Below are 26,666 nucleotides of genomic sequence, written 5' to 3'. Positions count from 1 at the left end.
GCAGAAGGGGTGTCCAGGCAGGAGGTGGGGAGGGCAGCTGAAAAGTTACAGCCTCTCCCAGACGCCTCAAAACACAGTCAGGTGCGGGCGCTGAGGGCAGGTGCGGTCAGAAGAGGTGTCAGGGAGCAGGACGCACACAACACTGATTCTACCCTCCCTCGGGCCAACACAGTCTTTCATGTTCTCCAGCCTCACGAATGGGCCATACTTCTTGATGTCTGTGATGCTCTCAGCACATTCGTGGCTCCCTGGTGCTTCTGAGATGCTGCCTCTCTCCACCCTTGATCACCCATAACCGTTCTCCTAACCAGTCGCATGTTCTCCTCCAGGGCCTCCCAAAGGCAGTCAACGTCTCCTTCTCCCATTAGCCTAGGTCTCACTATGGTCGCACTTACTTCCCATCACACGAACTCCTACACATTGCCTTGAACCCAGGGTAGTACTTTTGAGGAACAGCAAAACACGGACGGACGCAGTCATGATCTTGATTCCTACAGCCACCCTCCAAGGGAGAAGGCAAGTGTCATTATTCTCATTTACAAATGGGCATATCACTCAGGAAGTCTGTTGGCTTGTCACCGGTTGAGTAGTGAGTAAAAGGGATCTTTATCAAATAGGACCCAAGGTCAGCACGCTTCTAGACCACACGCTTTACCCACCTAGAACGTCTGGTCTTGGCCTCTAAGACTGCTCCCCCACAGAGAGAATGACGGATGACAGACAGACTGCTAGACGGATGACAGACAGATGACTGATAGATATTAATTGATACAGGGGGGGTAGGGTGGTCAGAGAGGACACAAGTGATAAAAAGCCGAGGCGGTGCGACTTCCCAGTTGAATCTGGGTAGAGGGCGAGGGGGTACTTCGTCCTCTTCTTGTTCTAGGCTTCGTGTAAGCAGTTATTTTCGCACGGGAAGTTAACACCACAACAAAAATTACCCGTTTCATTTTGCATTTCTAGGTGCTTTTCTATCTGCTGGATAGCAGCCAGCTCTAGCGCTGAAATAATCCTTTGGGGTGTTCAGAGCTGAGGGGATGCTGCCGGATGTGCGCATTTCCATCTCGGGCCCCTCTGCTGCCGCCGCTCGCCGCTCGCCACTCGCCACTCGCCACTCGGGAGGACAAAATGGCTTTCCTGGTTTGGCTTGGGCAGGACCCGCCGACATGCGGGGTCCGCCCACACCCAAACGCACCCCAACTTTCTTCTTACGTTTCAGTTGCCCCGACCCAACCCCACTGGCTTCGAAGGCAGCACACCCAACCTGACTGGGTTTCTGGACATTTTGGGGGGCGCCTTCAGCTTATTTTTTAACGAGGAGGACGTAGGTAGGTGCAAACCCGCGGCGGTCCACGACCAGAGCCGTTTCCTCGTTCCCAAAGAGGGTCACTCCCAAGTCGCTCTCCCGCTGACCTCTCCACGTGCAGCCTGGAGGCCACCGCAAGCCCTTCGCCTGCCTGCGCTCGTCCCTCTGCTCCGACAGCCGCCGGGCGCGCGGGGCCGGGCTGGAGGACGTGGTGCGCGGTGGGAGCGGGCGCGGGGCGGGGACGCGGGGCGGAGGGGGAAGCGCGCCGGGCCCAGCGGAGAGCGCGCGGGGCTGGGAGGGGAGGAGCTGGGGACGCTGGGAGCGAGGCGGAGGGCGAGTGGGGGGCCGCGGGGAGGAAGGGGCGCGGGGCGGGGCCGCGGGCGCCGGGGGCGGAGTCGCCGGGCGCGGGGAGCAGCCAGGCCGGCGGCCCGGGGGGGACCAGGCGGCCTGCCCACGCGCTCCGGCGGCCCCGCGGCAGCTGCAGGGCGCGCGGAGCTCCGACCGCCGGAGCCGGGGCCGGAGCGGGGGTGCGCGCTCGGCCCATGCTGGCGTCCGCCGAGCCGGGATGAGGGCGCCCGCGCTGCTGCCGCCCGCGCTGCTGACCTGCTGCGGCTGGCTGCTCGCCCCCGTGAGTGCGTCCGCGGCCCCCGCGCTCCCGCAGCCCACGCGCGTCCTCCCTCCGCGGACTGGGGCGCGGCTCCCGCCCGCGACGCTCCTCTCCTGCGTCCGGGCGCGGGGCACCGGGGCGGCCCAGGATCCTCGCTCGTCGGGGTCCGGGTCCGGGTCGGGGGTCCGGGGTCCGGGTCGGGGGTCCGGGTCGGGAACGGGGTGGTCGGAGGAGCCCCGGGACCCTCCCCCGCGGGCCAGACGAGGGCTCGGGCGGGGAAGGGGCGGCTGTCGGTCCCGTCCGCGTGGTCCCCGGTTTGCTGGAAGCGGGACCGGGTCAAGGAGGCGCTGTTTTGGCCGCTGCTTCCCGGGGGCGTGAGGCTGGGCGCGCGGGGCGGTCACGTCGTCGCCCCGAGCGAGGCCATGTCCCCCCGAGGGAGACCGGAGTTGGCCTTGTCACGGGCGCCGCTGCGTCCCCTCCTGGGTCTCGTCGCTGCTTTGTGTTTGTTTCGTGTTTCGGCCAAGTTCCCTTCGGACGCGCGCCGCTTCCTCCGTCGCGGCTCCTTGCGGGGCGCGGGGGGCGCGGGGCGCCCGAGCACCGGGTGGTTCGCGACCGCGCGACCCGCTTCTCCGGCTCCCGAGAGCGCTGCCTTGTGTCCGGAGGAACGGTCGGCCCGGTTCTTGCTCTCCTCCCGCGCCGAGGCCCGGCTTGCGCGTCCGTCCGTGTGTCCGTCTTGCCTCCGGATCGCGGGGCTGGAGCCGCGGCCGTGAAGCCCCGGACGCAGCTGTGGGGGGACGTTGTGTCTCGTTGTTGAGGGCGTGGGAACCGACGAAAGCCCCTCGTCTGGGCTGAAGGCCACCGGGTCTGTCCTGCGGAGGAACGGGGCTTAGGGAGACCCTGTTAGGGGCGCCGGGGGGCCAGTGGGGCTGGGCGGCTGCCTTCGGCTCGGGTCACGGTCTCAGGGTCCGGGGATCTGCTTCCTCCTCTCCCTCTGCCTGCCGCTCTGCCTGCTTGTCCCCTCTCTCTCTGTGTCAAGTAAATAAATAAAATCTTTCTTTAAAAAAGAAGAAGAAGACCCTTGTTAGTCATTAATGCTTTGAAAGAGCTAGTCGTCACAAGTACCAGGATTACTCCGGCTAACGCAGCTTTGATCCCTAAGGTGTCCCAGTCAGTCGTTGCTCTGCGTGTTCAACAATGTCAGGAACCATAGCGTCTTTTTATCCCTTGACAAACAGTTTGTAAAGTGAACAAAATTTTCCCAATTCTAAAATTTAAAGACCATGGACTTGTTCATACAGGAGAAGTACAGTGTGTCCGAAACTAGGAGGTTCTACAGTGGGTGGCTGTCCAGTAGTAATGGGGCGGGGGAGGACACTTTGTATCTTTTTAAAAGTGAGGGTAATTGTGGCAAAAGTATCAGCATTTACTTCTTTTAATTCTGTTTAGAAACGTTATATCCAGTGTTTGGATAGTAGGGTCAGTGAACACAGGTGGCCGTCACCTACCCAGAGTACGACAGCCTCCCAGGGGAAGTAAGATTTTCTTCAGACCGAGCAGGGCTGTGCAGCTCCAGCCTGCAGTACGAATACTTGGGATGGGGAGAAATAAAGAAGAGAGAACGTTGGATTTTCATAAAAGCTCAGAGACTCTTTTCTTCCAAGACTGAAGCGTGGGGCTCTGTCTGTTGCCAGCGCTCACAGGCGATATCACTGCCCCCACCCCTGTCCCACAGCTTTAGTTCCGCGACAGGTCACTATGAGAAATCACCCACCTCTTGGTTGGGGGACATACCGCTCTTCCCTCTCTTCCTCTCCGTACTTACCCCTCTAATCTTTTTGAAAATCTTCTTCACACCAAACTCTAAACTTTCAGAAGTGACCTCGGGCTCTGCAAACAAGGTTATCCTATTAGAGGTCTGTCCAGCAAGTGCAGAGGCTGTCCGTAGATGAGGTGGGCTGACGTCTGGGCTAGCGTGTGGTCATTAAGAATAGTCTTAAGAGTACACATGTATGTACTGTAATTAAATCAAGGGCTATGAATGGAGGACTCAAATATTGAAAGATCATTGGATTAAAAAACTCTATTGCTGCCAAATTAGTACAAACAAAATACAATGTTAGGAAGTTGTTCATGTTAGTTATGTTAAGTTGTTGTTAACTTGTTTACGTTACTTATGTTAGTAAGTTGTTTTCTGCTCAGAAAAAAATTCTGTTAGGTTTATATTTGTGTTATAAGTCTTTTACAAAGTGATTTTTTTAATGATGTCAGAAATATGAAGGTGATTGCTTTTAAGTGAGTGTTATTTGGGGAGCAGTTTAGAACCATGAGCAGTTTGTTTTGTTTTGTAGAAGTGTTGTTTGACTTTCCTCTTATGGTGAAATTTTTAGTTACTTCCTTTTTTTAAACCTTGACCAGGTGAACAGTGTTCACCCAGAATGTCGATTTCATCTGGAAATACAGGAGGAAGAGACAAAATGCACAGAGCTTCTAAGGACTCAAACAGGAAAATACAAAGGTAAGATAGCCGCTTGGTGAGTACAGGGGCTCAGCTGGGAAACCGGGCAGGCTGATAGCTCCCCCTCACTCTGAAAATTGATGTTTTAAAGTCACCTGCATCTTCCAAAAAAAAAAAAAAAAAAAAAAGGTCTGTTTCCACTGCTGGGGGCCAGGGAATCCTTCCCATAATAAACTTTTTTAAAGTTATTTTTATTAATATATAATGTATTATTAGCCCCAGGGGTACAGGCGTGTGAATCGTCAGAGTTAACGCATCTCACAGCACGCACCACAGCACACACTCCCCACTGTCCATCCCCAGCCGCCCTATTCCCCAAGCCTTAACCCTTACCAGTAACAGGACCCGTGGTTTGACACAAGAGCGAATTACTAAAATAATTTCATGAGCATTGTTATGCTTTGCAAAAGCAACTCCATTATCCATGGAATGAGTATTTTTATCTGATTTCTCGCATTTAAAAATTTTAGTCACATCCCAGATGATTTTAGTCCAGTTAGGAATGTGGAAACACCAGAAATCAAACAGGGAAATGAGACTTTTGTTTTCCTGAAGACAGACCTATTGTGAATACAGCAGATTTGCTCACTTTACCTTCTCCAGGTCAAACTGCACACGCTGGAACCGTTTGTACTCTGGCTAGGCACATTCACAGTCTGTAAATTCAGAAGGTTCAGTGATAGCACCCACATTCTAACAGAAGCAAAAACCTTTTGTCTTTCTTCTTCATTCATTTTCAAGACAAAAAGTGAAATCAAAGACTACGTGTTAAAACAGGCTGGTGTCCTGCAGGGGGACTTGAGACCAGAAGTTACGCACATGGGCTTTGTTCTAGACCAGTGCTGCCTAGAAGAAATAGTAGGTGAACCGCATAGATAATTTTTAATATTCTAGTTACCCCATTAAAATGTGAAAAAAGGGGAGATTAATTTTAATATACTTTATCCAAAAATATCCAAACCATTATTATTTCAACTTATAATCAATATAAAATATTGATAAGAAACTTTGAATTTGTTTATACTAAGTCTTAGGAATGAGGATTTGATTTGCGCTTACAGCACATACACTGAGGACCCAACTCATTTCGGGTCCTCACAGCAGCCAGGGGCCCCCACGCGGGACAGGACGGCTTCGGACCACTACTAAGATGGGCATCCTGTGCCCTTTCTAGTCCCCTGGGGAGCCTCTACTTCCTCAGCTGAAAAATGAGATCTCTGCAGCCTTAAAGATCTGTGATTTTGGCAGTGCGTACATGGTCCCAAGGCCACATCTTCCAAATGATCTAGGGGAGCTCTGAGCAGGAAGAGGCAGATGATGTGGCTCACCCCATGGCTAAGGTGGGCTGAGCGTCCACCCTGTGCAAAGCCGTGAGCTGACCAATTAACCAGCTCTGAGGATAGATGAGACACAGGTCCTGCCAGCCTGCGCCTCAAGACAAAGCTATCATCGTGGCCACTGAGGTCCGTTCCCTTCAGCGAACATTAAGATATTTAGGAAAAATCAGTGCAGACAGGAGCCAGAATTTAGAGTCCTCTGGTGAGCGTCTGGTGAGCCCAGGCCCAGCAGCACCATCCATGATACCTCCAGCTCAGAGACAGGTGGGCCAGCGCGCTGTCTGCTGCATTCTCAGTAGGTGATGCTCGGCCATCTGAAGATCCGTGGGGAGTGAGAACCCTACCCCTCACGCCGTCACTGTGCGGTCCGGGCACTGGTGTGCTCAGAGGCTGCCCAGAGGCTGCCCACAGTGGCATTCACTCACGGGTACTAACTGTCCTCCTGGAGCCACGGTGAACAGAACCATGTCTTTGTGGGGTTCATCTTCCAGGGTTCACGGGGCTCTGTGGGGCTGAACGCAGCCATTTCCTGCTGCCTTCTTTAGGCCATACTTCCCAGCCTCTGCCACAAGCCACGGGCACACGCAGACTGTCCCAAATGAGGAAGGGAGGAAGAGGCTGCCGACACCGCTGGCACGGGGCCGTCATGAAACTGCAGACCCCGCTGTACTCCGTTTTGTCCCTGTCGACCGGTCCTTACAGCGGCACACCTGTCCTAGCCTGCACCTGGGCGACAGCTCCCCTTCCCTCGATGCCCTCACAGCTGATGCTTTAGGGAAAAACTCTGGGAATACTTCATGCTTCTTTCTTGTCGCTCTTTACTCCCCACATTCATCAAGGACATTTTGTTAACAAATAGAACACTGGCACTATTTCAGTGGGCAACAAGAAACACTTAACATTTAAAAAATAGCATACGGCTCGCGACTTTCCCTCTGCGGATTCTCCTCACAGTAGGCCTGGGGTTGGCTGGCTCGTGCACAGAGCAGCGTGGAGGGGCATCTGTAGGTCCGTGCCTGTGGCTTGCCCGACAGGTGCTATGTGATGCGAAATGGGGCTAGTTCAGGAAGCTAAGTTTTCTGCCATTATGAAACAGGCCACATTCAGGGGCTTTTAAATGTATAGGAAAGATTCTTCATTACTGGTTTTCTCACATAGATGGAGTGTGGCATTAGTTCATTCAGAGCAATGTCCTTTTGGTTTTACTCTGTTCCAAAGACACAGGTCTCACCTCTAGTCCCTGACCAACCCTTCATGAGAATAAGGTATTGGCCAAGGGCGAGCTGATGGCCTTGTGGCTGGGCAGAGCCGACGCGGGGGGCCGTGGGGATGCTGGGGGCGACTGGCAGCTACTCCGTGCAAGCCTCGGTTGTTACTGTGAGGAAATGCAGGTGCCAAATTGCCCAGCTTCCTATTTTCAGAAAATATCAGAAATGTAGACTTTACCTAAAATATTCCAGTTTATTATTTGCAACTAGTTCTTTAAAAAAAAAGTTCTGCAGGAGACAGGCAGACCTCCTGCGGGGCAGGCAGACATTGCCCGGGAGCTGTCGGGTTGCTCTCTCCGGGATGTCTGGGCCCCTCGGGCCTCTCCCCACCATCGGACGCACCTCTGGGGGGTTCGGACACCCTAAATGCTCAACAAGGTCTCCTTCGCAGGCACCTCCTGCCTGGGTTCAGAGTGGCTCAGGGGCGATCTGTATGAGATCCACATCAGACAGTGGGATGGCGACATCTAAGGGCAGAGTCTCTGAAAATCTCTGGTTCGCCATGACATCAGCTGGAGCAGAAAGAACATGGTAGTTTGGGATGAAGGTTGTAAACAGTCTTCCTTGGTTGGAGCAGTCCAGAAAGACACGCTCAGTTTTCTTGCAGTGACGAGCATCTGTCTTGGATGTTTTCTTTTATGGAAGGCTCTTATTATTAATATTAGCTCTAGAGCAGAAACACCTGCGTGTGACTCATTTTACCTTCGGGCTTACAGGAAGAGCCTGCTACAGGCCACCCGCCTTCAGGAGAGGAGCGGCCATGTGACTGTGTCCTGGGCCTCCCTTCGGCTTTCTGTGAAGGAGAACAACTTGTGTTCTAAAGTCCGTTTTTCTGTTTGCTCGTTGAAATATGCATGGCTCAAATGCCAGAGATATAAATAGGAATGCGTTACCAGAATAAAGATACTGTGGATGAGGGAAACCAGGAGCCGAAAGTGAAGGCTTTCTGACCGGCGAGAAGAGGGTGTACATTTGCTTCATGGAATTAAAAGTGAGAAGGTCTGTAGTGTCTGCTTTTAAATCCTATAGGATTAAGAAGTTGCTGTGAAAACAGAAACAAGGAAAAACTAGCTTTCATTTTAATGAGGTCACGCGGATAAATCTGATAGGAGTTCTTTTTCCTGGGCGCTGGGTCTAAAGCAAATGCAAACACAGGAATCCAGACAGAAGACAATTTCAGTTCTAAACCCTTTTAAAGAATTCACTGTATAAGAAAAGCTTAGGAGCTATTTAGGGCTTTGTTGTTTAATATTGACTCACCGATAAGACTAACCTAATCCTCCTAATAGATGTATGAGGTGCTGTGAGGCCACCAGTGCCTAAAACGAGAGTGAAAATCCAGCCCTGTTCCCCGGCGGTGGCCTGTGCTGACCTGTGGCAGGCAGGGAATGAGTCAGCCAGTCGGGCTTTGCCCAGTTTTCCTGCCTGCGCAGAGTGGAGAGGAACTTTTGTGGGACTTTGTGGTTTACACCTAGATCTGGAGGGCCTGTGGCCTGGGCCTGCGGGCCTGGTTCCCCACATAGGTGGGACCCATGTTTTCTCGACAGCCCCACACCTGGAGCTGTCCCGTTCAGGTGCACGGCTGAAGGAGGTAGGGTGGTGAATGTTAGCTTAGGACCAGGGCCATGGGAGGTGCTAGACTTAAAAACTTCCTTTTCTTTGACTTTGATCTACTTGTCAAGAGTGGTGAGGGTGAGGGGTTTGGAGTCTCCTACTTGCAAGCTGGCAGGTTAGCAAGGAGGCCTGCCAAAGGCTCGGGACTCTGGGCCCCAGGCAGACGTGGTTGCCCCCCTGGCACTCGGGCAGCTTGGGAGCCACGTTCGCATGGCTCCCTTCTCCCGAGTCCCCCGGGAGTGATGCAGGACAGCCATGGGGCGCAGTGCCCACAGCAGCCTGTGTCACAGCTGAGGAGCCCCCAGTGTTCCAAGGAGGCTTCTGGCACTCCTGCCCAGCCTTTGCTCCAGAAAAAGATGCTATCTCATCTCCGTGCTCCTTCCACACGGAAGCAGTCTCTCCGTCCAGCAGCCGCTGTGACAGGTGTCCCCAGATAGTCTGGAACAAAGCGGGTGCACGGGGGAGAAGTGTCTCCAGCTCCGGGACAGTGGCTGCTCAGCGGGGCTGAGTCCCTGCAGATTCTCCGCAGCATGGCTCTGTGACCGCAGATCGCTGTCCTGTGCCGTGCTGGCCCTGCGCCACGCTGTCCTCAAGGGGGAGACGACATTTTGTTCCCGTCACAGCCCGAGTCTTACGCAGCGCTTGGCATTTAAAAAGATGCTGAAGGTTTTGCTGAACACATTAATGAGAATCTTCACATTAAAAACTAAGTGAGGTGCCCTTGGGGCAAACAATACATTATATGTAAATTTAAAAACTAAGCGAACATGCACCTGGAAAAAACCCGTGCAGAAACACATCTAATGACAGCTTTTCCCACTGCAGACGTGCAGTTCCCTGGAGGCAGCTGCCCTCCCCACGTGAGGCCCAGGGGAGATGCACATGGCCCCTGCTCTCTCCTGCTGCTGATGGAAGTGTCGTACCCTATGTCCTTACGCCCGTCTGTACGTTGGGTTCCTTTCTTGGTTTTGACTTCAGCAGTGTACTTGCTGACGGTTCTTTGCTGGTGTAATTACCCTGCTAAGAGCTGTGTAGTATCTCGTTAGTCTGTCCCAGACCCCTGGCCTCTTAGGGTAGCTTATGAGCCACGCTCTAGTGACCGCGTTTGTTCCTGTGAGTAAAACATCCCAGCAGCATTTGACGGTGGGCTTCCAGCCACTGATCCTGAAATCGTTTGACCAATCACATCGTTCTCACAGCTTCATTTCTGTGTTCGTGTCCCACAGCATAGACGCGATTACGTCCCATTTTCACGCAGTCCTTCTCCGCACCGCTTCATCACAAGGGAACGAGGCCGTTTCGTGAATGGGTTCCCTCCCGGGAATCAAGGGGGAGGGTGTCACCTCTTCTTGGATGCCGGCCCGTTGGGGTGCCTGTTTCTGCCGAGGGGCCCAGGTAGAGCCCTGCCGTCACGTGCGCCCTCCGCTCGGAGGTGGTCCTCCTTCCTGCGGAGTGTGCGTCCTTGAAGAGCCCACCCCGTGTTGGTGACTCGCTAGTCCCGGTCCTCAGCAGACACCCAGGTCAGGGCGCACACGGCCGTCTGTCCACATGGGTCTGAAGGGAGCCGCTCGGGATGTCAGCGGGCAGTCCAGCAAAGAAGGCAGCGGCCTTTCCGGGGTCAGGACGATACCAAAGCCTGCTCCTTCCCTTTCACTCTCCCTCTGACGTAAGTTGGCCCTTGTTCTGATCCAGACTTCTCTGTGAGCTGATAAGTAAAGAGCCTGATCTGTTTCCCTCCTAGTACTGGGTCTTTTCTTTTCTTTTTTTTAAACTAGATTTCTCCTAATTCTAAACTCCTTAAAATCAGCTGGTAGCCTTAGAGAGTTAAATAACCAATAATTATTTATCGAGTTTTCTGAAAATAATGACTTAAAATTTACTTTTTAGAGGAAATGAATCTCACTGAAATAAATTCTAACCTGAATTAAATTTTGTGTTCAGACTCCTATCAGGAATCATAAACCAGAAACCCATTTCTAGCAGATAGGGCTTCTGCACACCTGGCAGCACGGTGATCACTGATCTTGCTTGGAAGGAGAAAGCTATAACCTGATGCCCATTAAATCACAGGAGGGAACTTGGAGTGGACTCGCGCTGCCCTGGTTGGACCACGTTGGCTTCTGCATCCTTCCTTCTAAGACCAGCCGAGTCTCGGCCCAGCGGCCGGCCGACCATCCCCGCTGCTTCTGCCTCTGCTTTGTGGTCCCCCTGAGCTCAGATTTCCTCCTCCTCCCGATTCCCGCAGCAGCAGGGGCGAGTTCTGCAGCTTTTCTGGTCAGTGGAAGTTGGGTTTCTCCCCCAGTGAGCCCTGGCAGCCTGGGTTCTAAGTCCACCAATGTTTGGGATCTCCTGTGCGGTGTTCACGACCCAGAGTTTGTCCCGCCTTTCCTCTCCAGAGCCCACCCCACCCCGACACCCCCGCCGGCATGGGAGCGCTTGTGAGGCAGACACAGCCCCTGTCTCTTCCTGGGCCCCTCGGCCACCGGGACCCACAACCACGAGCACAGGGCTTGTGTTCCTGTGTGAAGGACGGGTTCCGCTCCCACACGACCTCCTCGCCTTCAAGCTGGCTTTCGATCTCGCCTGTTTTTGATTATCCGCGCAGGCTGCTGTCCTTCCTGACCAGGACTTGGAGATAGGAGCTGTTCTGTTGCAAGGCTTTCTAGAGTTTTCTGAGTCAGGCACCAGTGCAGGGACTGCCTTGGAATGCTCCACGGCCAGGGTCCCTGGTTCTGAGTGTTTGCTTGTGGCACAGACTGAGTGAGAACGAGGCTGTCCTTTCCCGACGCACCTGCAGATTCCGTCTGTCATCAGCGGCCACAGCGTGTTTTTATTCAGTGCCTCCCAGGACAGAAGGCGTGAAGAGAGGTTGGTCAGGGCGTGGTCCTCCCCACGTGATTCCATGGGGAATCATGTCCCCAGTGGCAATGCTGTGGGTGAGCAGGGATGGCAGGGCTTGGAGTCAAGAGACAGTAGGATTTCTGAGAGGGAACCCGAGTGTGAACTCACAGTAACATCAGTTTACTTGCAACCAAAACCATGATAGGAAGATGCCTGAGGACTGAGGTTATCTTTCCTCAGAGTAAAGGCAGAAACAGGATGGACAGGAAAATGACCCAGAGTAATGGGTGCTTTTTGCTCGAGCTAATTGGTGATCAGCACTATGGTCATTCGCCGTAAGCTTCTTACGCACAGCGGTCCTGCTCCATGACCTTGGTCCTGGTTTCCGCTGGGCCTCCTGTGTCCTGTGCTCAGCCCTGGGATGGAGTCCCATCCAGCCAAGCCCCATGGTCTCCCTTCCAACTCATGTGGCCTTCGTATGGCTTCTGTCATGGCAGCAAACGCAGGCCCCATTCACATTAGGCGTGGGGTCCCATCTCAGGGCTCCTCAGCTTCTTGGCACATAAGCATCTGCTGGAGAGACCTTTCCTGTCAGGCATAGACTGCAAATCTCACTGGGTGCTGAGGGCAGAGGGAAGGCGCCCAGCATGCTGTGCCCCGAGACGTGGTGCAGGACCCCGTCTTGGGACAAGGCAGGGAGATGCGCACCGAGCCCTTGGCAGGGGAGCCGAGTCTTCATCGGGAAAACAATCGTCAGCCACCCTGTCGAGATGCATCGAAGTGCAGAAACCCGAGAGCGTTCTGAGCACGGCATCCAGGCTGCGGCAGACAGAGCCCAGGTCCCCGGTCCCACTCGGATGCTCTTTTTACAAAGTGACGTGTGGCATCTTAGGGTGAAGATGCTTTAGAAAAGACCTTCTCTCCTCTTTAAAGTCTGCTTCAAAGGGAAGAAGTTCCTTGATACTCCACCATCTGTTAGCCGGGACGGAGCCTCACCTCTCCTGCATCTCGTCGTTAACTGTCAGCGCGTCCTGCCTAAGCCACCTCTTTGGATAAGGGGTTCCAACGGCCCACTCCAGCCCTCGTGGACCAGTGTCTCCTGTCTTCCAGCCGGCAGCCGTGGTTTTGAGGTCTCAGGACAGGACCATCTTTCATTCCTGGTGCCTCTGGCCTGAGTTTTGTCATCCCGGCCCTGGTGGGACCGAGTCCGTCCTCGACTTCTCTGTGTGTAAGCGCGGCCCCGCCGCATGAGCCGTGGTTTGTCCGCAGGTGGAGACCTCGTGACAGGGATGACAGGTGGCCGGCACAGTGGCCGACATCTGCACCCTGCCTCCCGGGGCATCAGGCTGGCTGTGGCCGCAGTCCAGCAGCCGGAAGAGGCAGTGGCCCCCGCTCCGCAGCGGGCAGATCTGTGAGTTCGCACAGCTCTGCCCTTCCCTGCGGCCGGAGGAGAGGCCTGTTTGCGAGGACAGCGGGGGTGAGGCCTGGCGGCGTAGCGCTGAGGGACCAGGACAACATGTTTGTCCTACTGTCCCCCCAGTGAGACCCTGTGAGACCCTGGGCTCCGTGCACTGGGGCACGAAAAGATCCTCGCAAGACTGTCTCCTGGCTCCACAACACACACAGGGATTCAGAGGAGGGAGTGTTTTTCCGGGGGCCGGAGCTTGGAGAGGCTGGCTTTGGACATGCAGCAAGGGGGAGACACGTGTGTCAGGGGTGCCGAGCCTTAGCCTGGGGTGGGGGGCTGGGAACAGGGACGGGAGAGCAGAGTCGCCCCACAGCCTGGACTGCTGAGAGTGCGGAGCCGAGGGAGGGGCTCTGAGCCGTGGGTTGTGGGGTTCGAGCCACGCTTAGGGCAGCTCAAGAGGCAGAGGCTTCTGAGAGGAACAAGGAGTGTGGCCCCAGAAACGGAGAAGCCTCTGGTAACATCCGGGTGGGAGACGCTGATGCCAGCTCCAGAGGGCGATGAGAAGAGCCGTTTGCACGGACCGGGGCAACCAGCTGCCCACTGCAAAGTGGTGGTGACCAAGCAGGTCCCCACGGCTGGGTAGAGGGGGCAGACCGCCCTGGAGAGACCCTGGAAAGGCAGGAGGCCCAGGACAGAGTGGAGGAAGAGGCACCTTGGGTGGGAGCCCCGAACGCATGTGGAAGCAGAAGGGAAGAGTGGGCAGGAGGCGAGCCCAGGGGCAGACCTAAAGATAGAGGCGGGCGGGGAGGGCAGAATGAGGAGGGAGAGGGCTTTATGCACAGGACCCACAGGAGGCTGCCCTCCTGGCTGGATGGGGGGCTGGAGGGCTCACCAGAACCAGGGCCCACGGCACTGACTGGTGGACACCCCGGGCCCTGGGTGACTTGCATACCTGTCCTCTTGTCCTGCAGACCTTGCTCAGGGCCGTGCCTCCCACCCAGCCCAGGAGGGGGCCCCCACAGGGTCTGGCCATAGAGCAGCTAGAGACCCTGTTGGCGTGGGACCACGGGGCCCAGTGTTCCTGTGCCTGGGTGGGTCCTTGCACACGTGGTCACACCCCGCTGGGCGTCTGCCAGGCTGTGTACGAGTGTGATTTGTCTCACTCATCCTAACACTGTAGGTCTACGTCCTGGAGTGATCCCAAGTCACCCAAGTCCTGACCATGAATCCGTGGAAGATTATCCTGGGGTAACACGGCAGGATTCCCTGAGCTTCAAGTCTCTGCATATCTGCCTGTGCCTCTCTGGCCCGCGCAGACATTCCCGCGGCCTCACGTTGTCACAGAGATTGGGAGGAAGGCTTTTGAAACTCTGAACCTTTAAGGAAAGAGGGACACCTAGGTGGCTCCGTCAGCGGACCGTCCAACTTGGTTTCCACTTGGGTGGTGATCTCGGGGTCGTGAGATCCAGCCGCACGTCTAGCTCTGTGCTCAGCAGGAGTCTGCTTGGGATTCTCTCTCTTTCCCCCACTCTGCCCCTCCCCCGGCCCATGGGTTCCCCCCACCCAAAATTACAGAAATAAAATCTTTAGAAAAAAAGAGGAAATAGAGGCTGTTTACGAAAGGTCACGGCAGCAAGCGTCGTAGTGAGGGAAGACGTCAGCGTCTGCACACGATTTATCACGCTCCGGCGTCCTCACAGATGCCGTTTTAGGGCCTACCTAAACTGCCCGAGGCTGGCCAGGCCTGGCGGCCCGAGGAGGGGAGTGGGTGCTGCTCCCGCCACGGGGGGACTGGCAGCCCGTCCCTGAGCAGCAGGGCCCGCACAGAGTCCCACTCGCAGGCACTGGGTTGGCTCAGGCTCAACTTGGAAGACAGTCCGTGCTCAGGATTTATTGGACTCGATGTTTTTTTTAAATATATAGGTTCAAACTGGACCTCTTCTTTGAAAAATCCTTTTGTTCATTTCACAGCCTTGGTTAATTCTGGACTTGGAGTGTAGGTTTGGTGTGAGCTCAAGTCCCAGAGTAGGACTCCCTCTGACGGAATCCACCTGCGCTGCCAACCCCAGAACACAGCTCTCTTGCCCCAGACACAGACTTTCAAAGGATCCATCTTCACAGGGCAGTCCTGCGGCCACGGCCCAGCTGACGGCATGTGCAGACCTGAGCTGTAGTTCTCGTCCCGGCTCCTGAGGGGGGAGAACTGCTCGCAGCACCCTAATTGGGCAGAATATGGGCGTCCCCTGGCATTGTCTGTGAAATACCCCTTGGACACCCTAAGCGTCTTCCGCAGACCCGGTGTGCCCCGGCCGGGGGCCCCGCAGACGCCCTGAGAGAGTGGCATGGCCCCGACCGCGGTCAAGGCCTCCCTAGTGGTTTCTCTCAGGGACCAAGGCTTGACCTGTCCTGTGGCCCGTGTGCAAGTCAGGAACGCGGAAGAGCCAGCCCCAAGTGATGTCTCTGCGGGCACACTTAGTCCCCTGCGGCGCTTGCTAGTGGGAGGAACCCTCGGTCATGGCCCTCTTGGTGCGGGGAACCACGTGGGGCCTAGCAGGTGCGCAGTCTGCACTTGCGGAAGAAATGACTACTTGTCTCTGTGGTTGCTGCGAGGGCCTGGCTCCTTTCAGCTACAAGCTGTGCTGCATCGGGAAGGAAGAGAAGTTACGTGGGAGCCGGCCCTGTCTGGCGTCAGCCCCGAGGACGCCCCATGCAGTTCCGGCTGCTGGTCTGCAGACGTCTCCCGCAGCTCCCTCTGGCATGGGCTTGTCTCTGACCCACACTGATGTCTCTGAGACAAGCACGCACGTCAGTTCTGACCTATCATCGCTTTGGGGGGTCTCCCCTCAAAAGGCTCCTTCCCGCTCTGCTTCTGCCCACAGCTGTCAGGGTCGTCCTTCCCAATGGCGGCACTGTGCCCAGCTCAGCGAAGCCACGGAGGCTGCGCGCCGTGTCCCACCGGTGGGCATTTTACGGGCACACGATGTAAATGCTCATCCTTAGAACGACAGGAAGAAGGAATCCCTCGTCTGGTAGGACTCGGTCGTCACTGCTTGTGTTCAGATTAACTGGGTCCGTGGGGCTTAGAGTAACAGGCCACCCGGACAGGGAGTGTGCAGAGATATCCGAAGAGGAGACCCGAAACCGAGCAAACCGAGGGAGGGGCTGGCGGGAAAGTTTACAAGCGAGAGTGTGTTTTGGAGGCTTCAGGTCCAGCGGAGGGTTTCCCGGATCATGGTCACAGGGTGAGGACGTGGGACCCTGCTCGTCGTCAGCCGGCGGCGTCTTGGACAGCCTGGTTGGCTTCTGTGGGGCGGCTTGTTGGTGGCAATTGCCAGGGCCACCAGGAAACCGAGGCCTGAGTGTCCATGAGTGGTAGTCCTAGGGGCCGGTCTCTGAGCAGAAAGTCCCAGCAAGGGAGGGTTGGGACGGTTGTCAAGTTACCCCCTGTTGTAACTGCGGCCGCTCCCCAAAAGCTCCAAAGGCAGCCTTCGGGCCAAGAGCAGAAATCACAAGTAGCCCAGCCGACCACAGTAACCTGAGGCCTCAATGTCAGAGGGTCACTTCAGGTGTGCTGACCAGCACTGGGGGAATCAGAGGGTCCGCATCCGGCCTCTCAAATCCTGGATGCTCCCTGTGTCTGGCCTCTTAAGTGAGGGGAGAGTTCTGGTCACAGCGTCTCCCGGGATCTGGGACCCTCGAAGCTTGCCTGTGAGCTCCCCTGCCAGTGAGCACCTGGTGAGCAAGGACAAACCGCTGTCCTGTCAGGAGGCCATCTGCAGCACAGCCCTGCAGCCAGCCCTGTGGGGCCAGTGGGCCGGAGGTGGGCAGGGGTCAGCTTGCCTGGGGCTTCGGGTGCAAACAAACAGCTGGGTTCACAGACAAAGCTCTTGTAAAAAGGGTTTTTTCCAGCTCAGTTGGTGAGTCACCTTGAGCTTCTGGTTCTTTCATTTGGTAACAGGCACAGAGGGGGCTGGAAAGGGGAAACAGATCATTGGCTTTGATGACCAAAAAGAAGATAATTCATTTTTTAAAAGACCATTAAATTAGAACTTTGCAGCTCAGAGGACTCATGGCCAAGCCCTGGGTGGTTGTAGAGCTGTGCCTGTCAGGGTCCCTCTGGTTCTCAGTTCAGTGGGAGGGACAGAGAATGCAGTCCACACGGCCCAGGCCTTCTGGCGGCCCGCAGCGTGTGAGAACCTGCTCTGTGCCGCTCCTGTCTTGCTCCTCTTCCGTTCGTCCTTCTGCTGCAGGAACACTGGGTGTCAAGCGGGGGCCCTTGTCTTCAAGGAATAAAAATGACTGAGCCGTCAGCAGTTCCCATCAGGGCACCGGCCAAGACCTCATCCCGCTCTCTGACTTCGTGCTTGCCCTCCGCCCTGGAGCCGCCGCAGAGCAGGGGTGCACGGGGATGGGGGCCGTGACTGGAGACAGAGCAGTGCCTCTTCCTGTCCGACTGTCCAGAGAAGCGGAGTGGAGGTCATGGCCAGGAGCACCCACAGGAAGACCAGTCGTGCCTTTGAGGAGGCCGGCTCTGAGCCTCCCGAGCCCCAGAGACGGTGTGGGCAGCCCCCACCCGAGCCGCTGAGTCCGGCCCCGCCCACCCTGTCCTCCGCCACGGGCTGCAGGCCGCCAGGTTGGCGTGAGTCCCCCTGGAGTAAGACAAGTGGGACAGCAGATCTGGGAGGCTTGGGACGTGTTTCCGAGGGTCTCACGACCTGAGACAATCTGGCAGCTTCGATGCACAACCTCCCATCCACAGAGCAGAGGTTTTCAGAGGAGCTGTGACTTTCTTCCCGACCCCGGCACCCCGCCGTCTTTTGGACTGATCCGTCCCGACCCTGTGGGTCCTCGAACTTCCACTTCCCTTTCTCCCTGGCCGAGCCCTGGTACTTACCTGAAGGGACTGAAATGGCAAAGCGACAGACAGAGAGGGACACTTCTTGTTGTTCCTCCCCATTCAGAGACGTCCAAAGACCCCGAACCAAAGCACAGGCCACAGGGACGGCTGCGCCGCTGAGCCCACCCCCCACCTGCCATGGGCTTGAGCCCGGAGCGCAGCCCCTGTGGAGCGGGCACCCCTGTGGAGCCCCAGCGTGGTCGGAGGCTGAGCCCTCCTGCCGGCCCTTCAGGGGACCCCAGCCACCGCAGGTAAGTCGCCTCGAGGCTGTGTAGGCCAGGGCTTGGGGAGACACGCAGGCCATGGAATCGGGCTCTCGGGCAGCCTCGTCCTCTGTGAGATGCGCCCCAGTGGCCTTCGGCGTTCTGGGACGTGAACGAGTTGTCAAGCCCACAGAGCCGAGGGTGTGCGCAGCCCGGAGGACGCCGTGTTTCCTCCACTCGACCGCGATCAGCGTCCACATTGTGACACCGCCTGCTTCTCCTTTAGTGGTCGTATCTGCGGGCGCGGCTGGGCTCGGCTCCTACGGTCTTGGAGACCGTCAGGGGAGGGTCCCGGAGCCCCGTTCTGTGCCAAGCGGCCCGGTGCCATGGCAGCCTTGGGAGAACGTGAAGTGCCTGTCACAGGGTCAGTGCGTCTGGGTTCTCAGCGTTTCCTGGTCCGCCGCTGACGGGACCACCCGCGTTCTCCTCCTAACTGGGAGAAGCTGCGGGTTAGGAAGGGCAGGCGCAGGCTCGTGGGCAGAGCCGGCTGGGAGGTTTGCTGGTCTTTCTTGAGCAAGGGTTAAAAGAAATGAGAAGTAAATGCGGTCTCGTTGTCTATGATGAAGGTCCTTGGACCAGCGGCTTCTTCTCACGGGGGACTGAGGGAGCCACTGAGCCGAGCGGGTCCCAGTTGGAGGTTCTCCTCCTGCTGCTAAATGGCAGTTACTTCCCAGCGCCTCCCACCCACCCGCTCCCGCCCCCTCGTTCAGGCCGCCTGCACGACAGAGACGGCCAGCGGTGGGGAGGGCAGGCGCGGGGGATCTCTTCTCCCGGCGGTGTCTGTCTCGCGGCAGCCAGCTGTGTCTGGCGTCCTCACTCGCACGGACGTGGCGGATCTGAGTTTCACGTGGGGCCCGTGGAAGCCAGTACACGGGCTCTGGCAGACATCCCTTCACACCCAAGCAATGGGAGTTCCTCTAGCGCGGCTGTCTGCCTGGCTTTCTTCGGGATCCTGGCTGCCGTCGTCCTGCGCGGCTGTCTGCCTGGCTTTCTTCGGGATCCTGGCCGCCGTCGTCCTGCGGGAGCTGCCTGTGGACAGGCACTGACCTCCCACAAAGCCTGGCGGAGAGGTCCTCACTTGCGGGCTGGGAGGAAGAAAGGCGCCCTTGTGGGCGGCTCTGTCACTTGACACATGTGGGAACCACGAAGTCCATCCCTCAGAGCCAAGCCCCCCCGGGTTCCCTGAGCTGTCCCTCTGACCTGGTATTTGTAGGGACTGGATTTCTCTCAGGGCAGGAAGGTGCCCGCAGCACCCCAGGACCCTCGCACAGAGAGGGCAGCATCATGTGTCTGGCCGTGGTCACAGCCTCATCTGGAACCTAAGGCAGAGCGTTTGCTACAAACCCTGAGAGTCCACACGCAGAAGGGGAGACTGTGTCTGTCCCACTTGAGGCTTCAGGAGGAACCTGGCCTCGGGCACATGCCTTGGGCTCCGTGCAGCACTCTCAACACAGTATCTCGAACATGGAAGACCGAAGTGTGGGGAGCACGTGCCCTCAGGTCTTGGGAGGGCTGGTGGGGACATGGGCCCTCGAGGGTGAGAGCAGTGACAAGCGGAGATGAGAATGTGTGGCTCCGGACCGGTGAACGTTTGTGAGTGTTCACGAATCCATTCCCTACAGAAAGTGTAACCTGAAAGGGATAAGGTTCATGTTGTGCTTTGCCTGAGAATTAGTGGGTGTTTATGTCTTTGAGAAAATGAGAACAAAATCCCAAACTCGAAACAACGCACGCGGCCTCCTCGGTGGGAGTTCCGACTTGGAGACAGAACTGGGTTTGAGGGGATTCGTTTCTCAATTACGTCAGATTCCTCCCCCCTTGGACAAGATAGCCTCAAGTCTCAAGTCTCAGAGTTTGTTCTTTGTGCTTCTGGGACCTTCCGGGAGCACGTTTCAAAAGCAGCCTGTCCTGCGCCATATCCATCGGCATCGTGTATGGGCTCGCTGACAACGCTGTGAGGTTTAAGAAAGCTCCGTGGGTTTTCTGAGCAGCTTAGTCTAGAGTGTTGTTCACTCTGGGCGACCGGACCTGCTTTCCCTTGAAATGGGCAGGTCCCCTCCAGGTGGCATGGCCAGGCTCCCAGGGAGGGCTCTCCCTGCCGGCCCGTCGCCTCCTCCGACGCCCCCTCAGTCCTCTGCTCGGCAGCTGCTCGGACAGCACGCGAGGCGCGGAGTCCCAGCAAGGCACTTGGTCTGAGAACCCTGGCGTGTGTGCTTCGAGATAACTAGCAAAGGCGAGTTCCCGCCGAGCTGCTGTCGGGCTGAGGTGAGAATGACGCCTGGGGTCAGCTCCGGAACTCGAGCTGGGCAGGATTTTGCAAGCCTGGACGCTCCACGTGGGAAGGCCCGATGAGGCTCCGGGGGCGTCTGCACGGGAGGGACACCGAGGGGCCCAGCAGACAAGTCCGTACTCGAGGGAAAAATCCTCTGGCTGGGTGCTCCCAGTTGAAGGAACACACACACACTTTTGTGTTTTAAATTAATAGATGTTTAAGGCATTTTTTCTGGCTTTTCGATTCACCAAGCTACTAACCATCATTTGATTAAGAGGGTTTCTCCTCCATCTTCTTGGTAGGTTTTGAAAGACAGAAAGTATTTGTGGGATAAGTGAAAAACACATTTTTTACCAGAAGGTTCTCACTTGTATTTATTCATAAAGTATCTTAGAGCGTTTATGAGGACTCGTTCGGCGGACAAACCACCGCATGGAGAAAGTCTCTGGACCCTTCACCCTCCACTCTCGGTTCAGCTACGACGGGTGCTGGGCGTCCTCTTTGCTCTGCGTTTCTTCATCATGCGCAAGAGCAGCTCGTCAGTCGGTTGTCGGTGGGCCTCGACGCAGCTCGGGGTCAGTGCGTCCATGAGAACTTCCCGTGACGATCGGGGCTGCGTGTGGAGGGAACCGTGCTGCCGTCGCCGCCGACCACGCATGGCCGCTGCAGCTGGGGAGCCGGTCTGTTACTGTGTTTGATTTGAACTAATTTAGACTTAAATTGAAAGGGTCCTATGCAGCCAGTGGTTGCCCTGCCGGAAAGTGCGGTTGTAGGATTTTTCTCAGCTTCATACCGACGTGGTCCGCTGGGTTCTTCTTCCATTACCTGCTGCGTCAGCCCGGAGTCCTGGCTGGCGCTCAAGGACAGCAGTGATCGCGAGGTCCCGTCCGGTCCCTGACTTTGGGTGCACACGGGTTTCCTCACTTCTAATCATACCGCTCCTGGAAACAAGTGCCTTCGTTATGCTAAAGCAGTCTCCTTACATTACCTTCTTCTTCGAGTTCTGGAGAATCAGGAGACGCTGCTCCGGCTTCTGGGCGGCTCTTGGAGTCCGCTGGTGTGAGCAGGTGCGGAGGCCGCCAGGACGCGACACGAGCAGAGGCCGCGTGCGACACGAGCAGAAGCCGCGTGCAGCCTGAGGGCTCCCGGGGCCTCACCGCGTCTACACCAGCCTTTTCTCCCAACTGTAACGTCTCTGCTCATCCTGCTTCTCACCAGGCTCGGCCCCTGCGGCCACACTTCTGTCCCCCTCCAACCTGCCCTCCAGCACAGTCATGTCACAGTTGTTGGCTTATATTATTAGGGTCGCGGCTGACCACGTAATCGTCGTTTTTGGTATAACTTTGGGCTTTTCCGGGAACACTAAGTGGCTAATTCTCCTGCTCCTTCATTGTCTGTGTATCAGTAATTAAGCATCACACTTTGCACCAGGACAGCCAGTAACTCTCAAGACAACTGGACACGCAAAGTCCTCGCAATGTGCTATTTCCTTCTTAGAGCATCTCTCCTGGGTGCTCCGTCCTCTGGCCTGAGCTGGCCTGGCTGGTCCGGGGCCTCCCATGGGCTCTGCTGCAGTTGGGTGACATCAGCTCAGGCTCCAGAAGAACCTGGCAAGGGCAGGAAGAATGCAGGTCTCACTGCTCAGAGTGCAAACTTGACGTGATGCTCCCAAATTCTTCCCCGCGCCGAGCTCGGTGTCCCGTGTCCAGAGCCCTCCTGGTGGGAGGGAGGCCACCTGCTTCTTCCTCCTCGCCCTCCACAGGCCCGGCGGCCTCTCCCTCATTACTCAGCACAGGAGTGTGCTTTCTGTGCTCCAAGCTGACCGACATCTCTGAGCGCTGCCCTTTCAAACTTGACGTCATTTTGTGGGATTGGGACGTGGAAGAGAGGAGTTCTGGGCTCCACCGGCTGTCTCCTGCCTGCAGACGGGCCACGTGTGTGAACACCTCCATACCGGCCCCCGGCCCTCACCCGCACGTGCCCCTGGGCTGGGCCTACTGCTCTCCCTGCTGGGCTGCCGGCCGGAGGCTGGTTACTCCCAGGTAACGTCCTGCACAGCCGCAGCGTGGGGCCCGGTAAACCCACAAAGGGAAGGCTTGCCGGCACCTGAAAGGCTGACCCGTCCGACTCCCGGCGCTTGAATCAAATCCCGCTGTGACGTGAACACTGACGGAAAGGAGCCCGTCGATCTAATGTGTGTCCCTCAAGGTTCCATTATTAAAGCAGAAATTGTGGTCTTTGTGGTGAGGATGCTTGGACCCTCCCGATAACCAGGGGCCAGTGCTCAGACACGCTGCTTTCCCATCGGTGGGGGCTCAGCCTCTGCTTGTGTTTCTTGGGACAGCTGGACACCTTCACCGGTCCGCCAGGGGCTCTCTGCTGGGAGCTCTGGCCCTGGCCGGGCTCAGCTGCCACGTGTCTCCTGCGCTGACATCAGACAGTGTCACGGGGGTGTCACTGAAGGGCCTGTCTCGGCCTGGTCTCTGCCGCGAGGTGCACATCTGAAGTCACTCGTCACCCATGGTCCTTGCTGACTTCTGCATATTTCTTCCAAAGCAGTATTTCTTTACATATGTAAGAATGTTAACACACTATGAATTTATGCACTCATTTAATCATTGGCATATAATTAAATTTTTAGAATAAATATATTTTCACTTTTATTTTAAAACCTTTAGAAAGTACTTTCAAGTCAAGTCAAAGCTTGACTTGCAGCCACTGTATGGGAGGTATCTGCGTCCTTAGAGTAAACACTCCCGGGCTCCGGGCAGGACCGTGGAGACCCGCCGGCGCCGGACACCAGCCGCACGGGACCCAGCGGCTTGTGGAGCCGCTGGTCATTGTTGCCTCCTAGGCTAGAACGTTGCTCCTGCAACACTGATGTTTACGTGAAATACAGCACTTTAAGTGTCGTAAGATATTGTAGAAACACCTGGGACTTGGGGTAAAAAGCCCTGGGTTCAGGTGTGGATTCTGTGCTAGTTTGCGAGAAGTTTCCTCTGGGACGACAGGCGTGTGTCTGCAGGCCTCGCACAGGGCGGGTGTTCGCCGAGACCCAGTAAGAGATCTGCAAAAGTTACACAAATTAGGTTATCTGATACCTGCAGGGGGGTGACTTAAGACTTCACCACTCAGATGCCGTCTTAACTGTTAAAATCAAGTGAGCTTTTCAAATATTTAAATTTGCATATCACCCTTGAAGTCAGACACACTAAAAGCACACAGGTACGTTCATCCTGAGACCCTAAGCCTTCAGGACTCACACAAACCCCCATAGGACCCATGTGGTCACACTGGGGGACACGCCTCAGCTGGAGAAAAGTAACTGACCATTCTCGGAGCAGTCAGCCACGTGCAAGACGCCTGGGGACGCTCAGTTACCTTCTGCCACACACCCGGCGACTCCTCCAGCCTGAGCACAATTAATGCAGAGCTAAGAGTACTCCCCATCGTAGCGCTGGCGCAGGCTTCTTCCACAAGCAAGCAATTTGTCAGACAACTATCTGAGTAACGGGCTATCTCCTTGCAAAGCTTTAAAACCCACGACTTGCTGCAACGGCCTGGGCATCCCCAGGAGCAGCGATGCCTCTGCTTCCCTAGTGCTGCCTTAGTCCTTCTCTCTCTCTGTCTCTCCCTCCAGCCTGCACTGGTGTCTGGGACAACATTACCTGCTGGCGCCCCGCGGACATCGGCGAGACCGTCACCGTGCCCTGTCCCAAAGTGTTCAGCAACTTTTACAGCAAACCAGGTACCGTCTGTCCGCATTGTGGAAGCCTGCGCAGAGGCTGCGGTTGGCTTCCCCGTTGAGGCTCCAGGAAGCAGCTTGCCGGTCTCCTTTACGAAGGGAGTCGGGACAGCTGTGCCTCGTGGGCTGAACTGGTTTTAGGAGCAGGGGAACGGAGAAGCTCGGGCGAGAGCAGGTCTCAGGCAAGCGTGGACCCATGAGCCCCATACAGGACAGACGGGGCCTGGGCACCAAAATGGGGGGAGGTGGCAATGCCCATGAGGGCCAGTGGGCTTTGCGCACCGAGAACACGCATGTGGTTCCATGCTTTCCTCCATGTGTGGCTGCCCGGAGCTCTCAGGGAGCCTTCCCCACAGGTTCTAAGGAGCCCTGATGCTCAGGGCACTCAGGGACGGCGGCCAGCCTCTCCTGGAGCCCAGACGGCTCCTTGTCCACAGGGGACATCATATTCATCGCAACTGACTCCTCAGGTCCCACGGTCTCTGTTTCCGGGTCCGAGGGGGCTGGCCACGAGGGGTTGCCGCCTGTCCTAGGCCAGCTTTCTGCACAGCGGTGCAGCCTCTCAGCTTGTCCCCAAGAAGGGGGTTCTGTTGCACTGTGCTTTTTGTTTTACACGATCCAGATTTTTATAATATGAGAAAATCTGTCTGGAAAAATGGGCAAGAGAAGATACATCTGGAAATTAGAAAGTCCTGATATTTGGCGTTCTCTAGAGAACTGTTTTCATCTCGAGCAAACATTACAGGGTAAAGACACTGAGAACCAGAATTGTTGAAGCACCTTAAGCAGAATGCCGGGGCACAGACTGGCATGAGAATAAGGAGGTTCGAAAGAAAAAGGCTTTCTTTCATCTCTGTGACTGGCAAGGGGGGACCTTTCCTTGGTGAGTCAGTCAGTGGCACAGGAAGAGAGGACGGAAGTCGTGCTCAGTCACAGTCATCTTCAGCTCAGAATCACTAAATCACCTCGGAGAAGCTGAAGTTTAGAAAATATCCTGTGCGTCAATAATGTTTCTACCAAATGGTTTGAGCTAGAATGTTCTCCCAGAAATCCCAAGCGAACTAGCATAGACCCAGGCCTTCCCTCATCAGATGGCTCTGGCTGCTTCGGCGGGCAGCCAGGGGTTCACGCTGACAAACACAAGAGCTCTGGCTCCTGGGGCGTTGGTGTGAGCGCCCAGCCTCTGCGAGACAGGAGCCGTCGGGGCGCCCAGTGCCCGGGGCCGCTCAGAGCCTGTCTGTGTGTGGAACCCCTGGGCATCCTCTGCTTTGGGGAACGAGAATCCCAGGCTGTCTTGGGTTAAACGCTTGATGCTCTTTTCTTGTCCAAGCCGGAGGAGGACGCGGCCTTGCTCTCATGGGGGCATCTCTCCCACCAGAGATTTGCAGGCGTTTCCCTAAGTCACAGCTGGACAGTCTGTCGTTCAGCCCGTCACAGAGATGTGACGCCGGAGGTGCTCACACAGGCTGTTGACAAGTCACGGCCCACGTGGAAGGCTTGGAGCATTCATGCAATCACTTGGAGGAACGTGGGCGTGATGCAGAGCCGGGGGCTGAGCAGGGCTGGGTCCGAGCAGACAGGCATCAGGTGACAGTGGACTGAGGCCCCAGAAACGAAATTCGGCAGAGATAAAAGTCTCGACATCCAGCGAGGACCCAGTGCAGCACCAGAACGAGTCTCTAAAAGGGGCGGAAGTGAGCTGCGGAGTGAAGGGGCAGGGGACAGGCTCGGAGAGGAGCAGGACTTGTTCTGAAGGGCCGAGACCTCGCGGTGCTGTGGGGGCAGAGAGGGTGGGTGTGCCCCGCGTCGGGGACAGAAGGGGCCGGAGCACACGCCCACCTGTGCTGCAAGGACGCACGCAAGCCCCGCGATGAGCCGGACGTCGGAGTCCGACCCCACGCATATTATCACCTCAGCGTGAGTGTGCTTGGCTCTAGATTCTGTCTGACTGATCACACAGGCCACCCCGGGGTTTTGAGTGAGTAAACCTACTCCACCACTCAGTCATTACAGAACATTGGGTGTGTTACTGAACCTCAGTGTCATCTATAAAATGGGAAGCGTGATGCCCGCCGAGTCTGCTTCACGGCGCTGGCCCAAGACAGGCAGAGACGACCGGAGTCGGGCTCTGCTCTTCGGAGAGCCCCGGGGGCCATGAGTCAGGGAGGAAGTTGGTGGCTGGTCGGCCGCTGAACTCCCAGCGCCAAGGGTGGGAAGCACCTTCCCAGGCCTGAGCGTCCCACTGCCTGCCCCGCGAGCTCCCGCCGTCACCAAGGGTCCGGCCCTCAGGTCACTCAGCACCACATCTTCCTTTAAATTTTATTTATTTATTTATTTATTTATTTATTTATTTATTTATTTATTAGAGAGCGTCTGCGGCAGACTCCACGCTGAGCGCGGAGCCCGACACCCGGCTCTGTCCCAGGGCCCGGAGGTCATGGCCTGAGCGGAAACAGTCCGAGGCTCAACCTACTGAGACACCCGGTGTCTGACACCTTCTTTTAGAGGGAACGTGGCATTCCTGAGTTTAACAGACGTGTTTCCGTTAATTAAGACCAAAAGAAAGTGGTGCCAGGAGACAAGCACTGCCTTC

General features: G+C 56.3%; 1 protein-coding gene across 3 annotated transcripts in view; it reads left to right on the top strand.

Moving 5' to 3' along the window:
• The first annotated feature begins 1,705 nt into the window (after positions 1-1,705).
• The window catches only part of VIPR2 (vasoactive intestinal peptide receptor 2), a 54,170-nt gene continuing 29,209 nt past the window's right edge, over positions 1,706-26,666 (top strand). Inside the window, exons 1-3 of one of the 3 annotated variants that reach the window (XM_059172424.1) lie at positions 1,706-1,934; positions 4,329-4,428; positions 23,969-24,076. In XM_059172424.1, the coding sequence (XP_059028407.1) occupies positions 1,872-1,934; positions 4,329-4,428; positions 23,969-24,076 (271 nt within the window). In that variant the 5' untranslated portion in view covers positions 1,706-1,871. The remainder of the gene's footprint in view (positions 1,935-4,328; positions 4,429-23,968; positions 24,077-26,666) is intronic. The other 2 variants (XM_059172423.1, XM_059172422.1) reach the window with 2 other exon arrangements.

This window comes from Mustela lutreola, chromosome 4, assembly GCF_030435805.1.
Source record: "Mustela lutreola isolate mMusLut2 chromosome 4, mMusLut2.pri, whole genome shotgun sequence".
In the NCBI taxonomy this organism is placed as follows: Eukaryota; Metazoa; Chordata; class Mammalia; order Carnivora; family Mustelidae; genus Mustela; species Mustela lutreola.
This window is presented reverse-complemented; position numbering and strand designations above follow the sequence as displayed.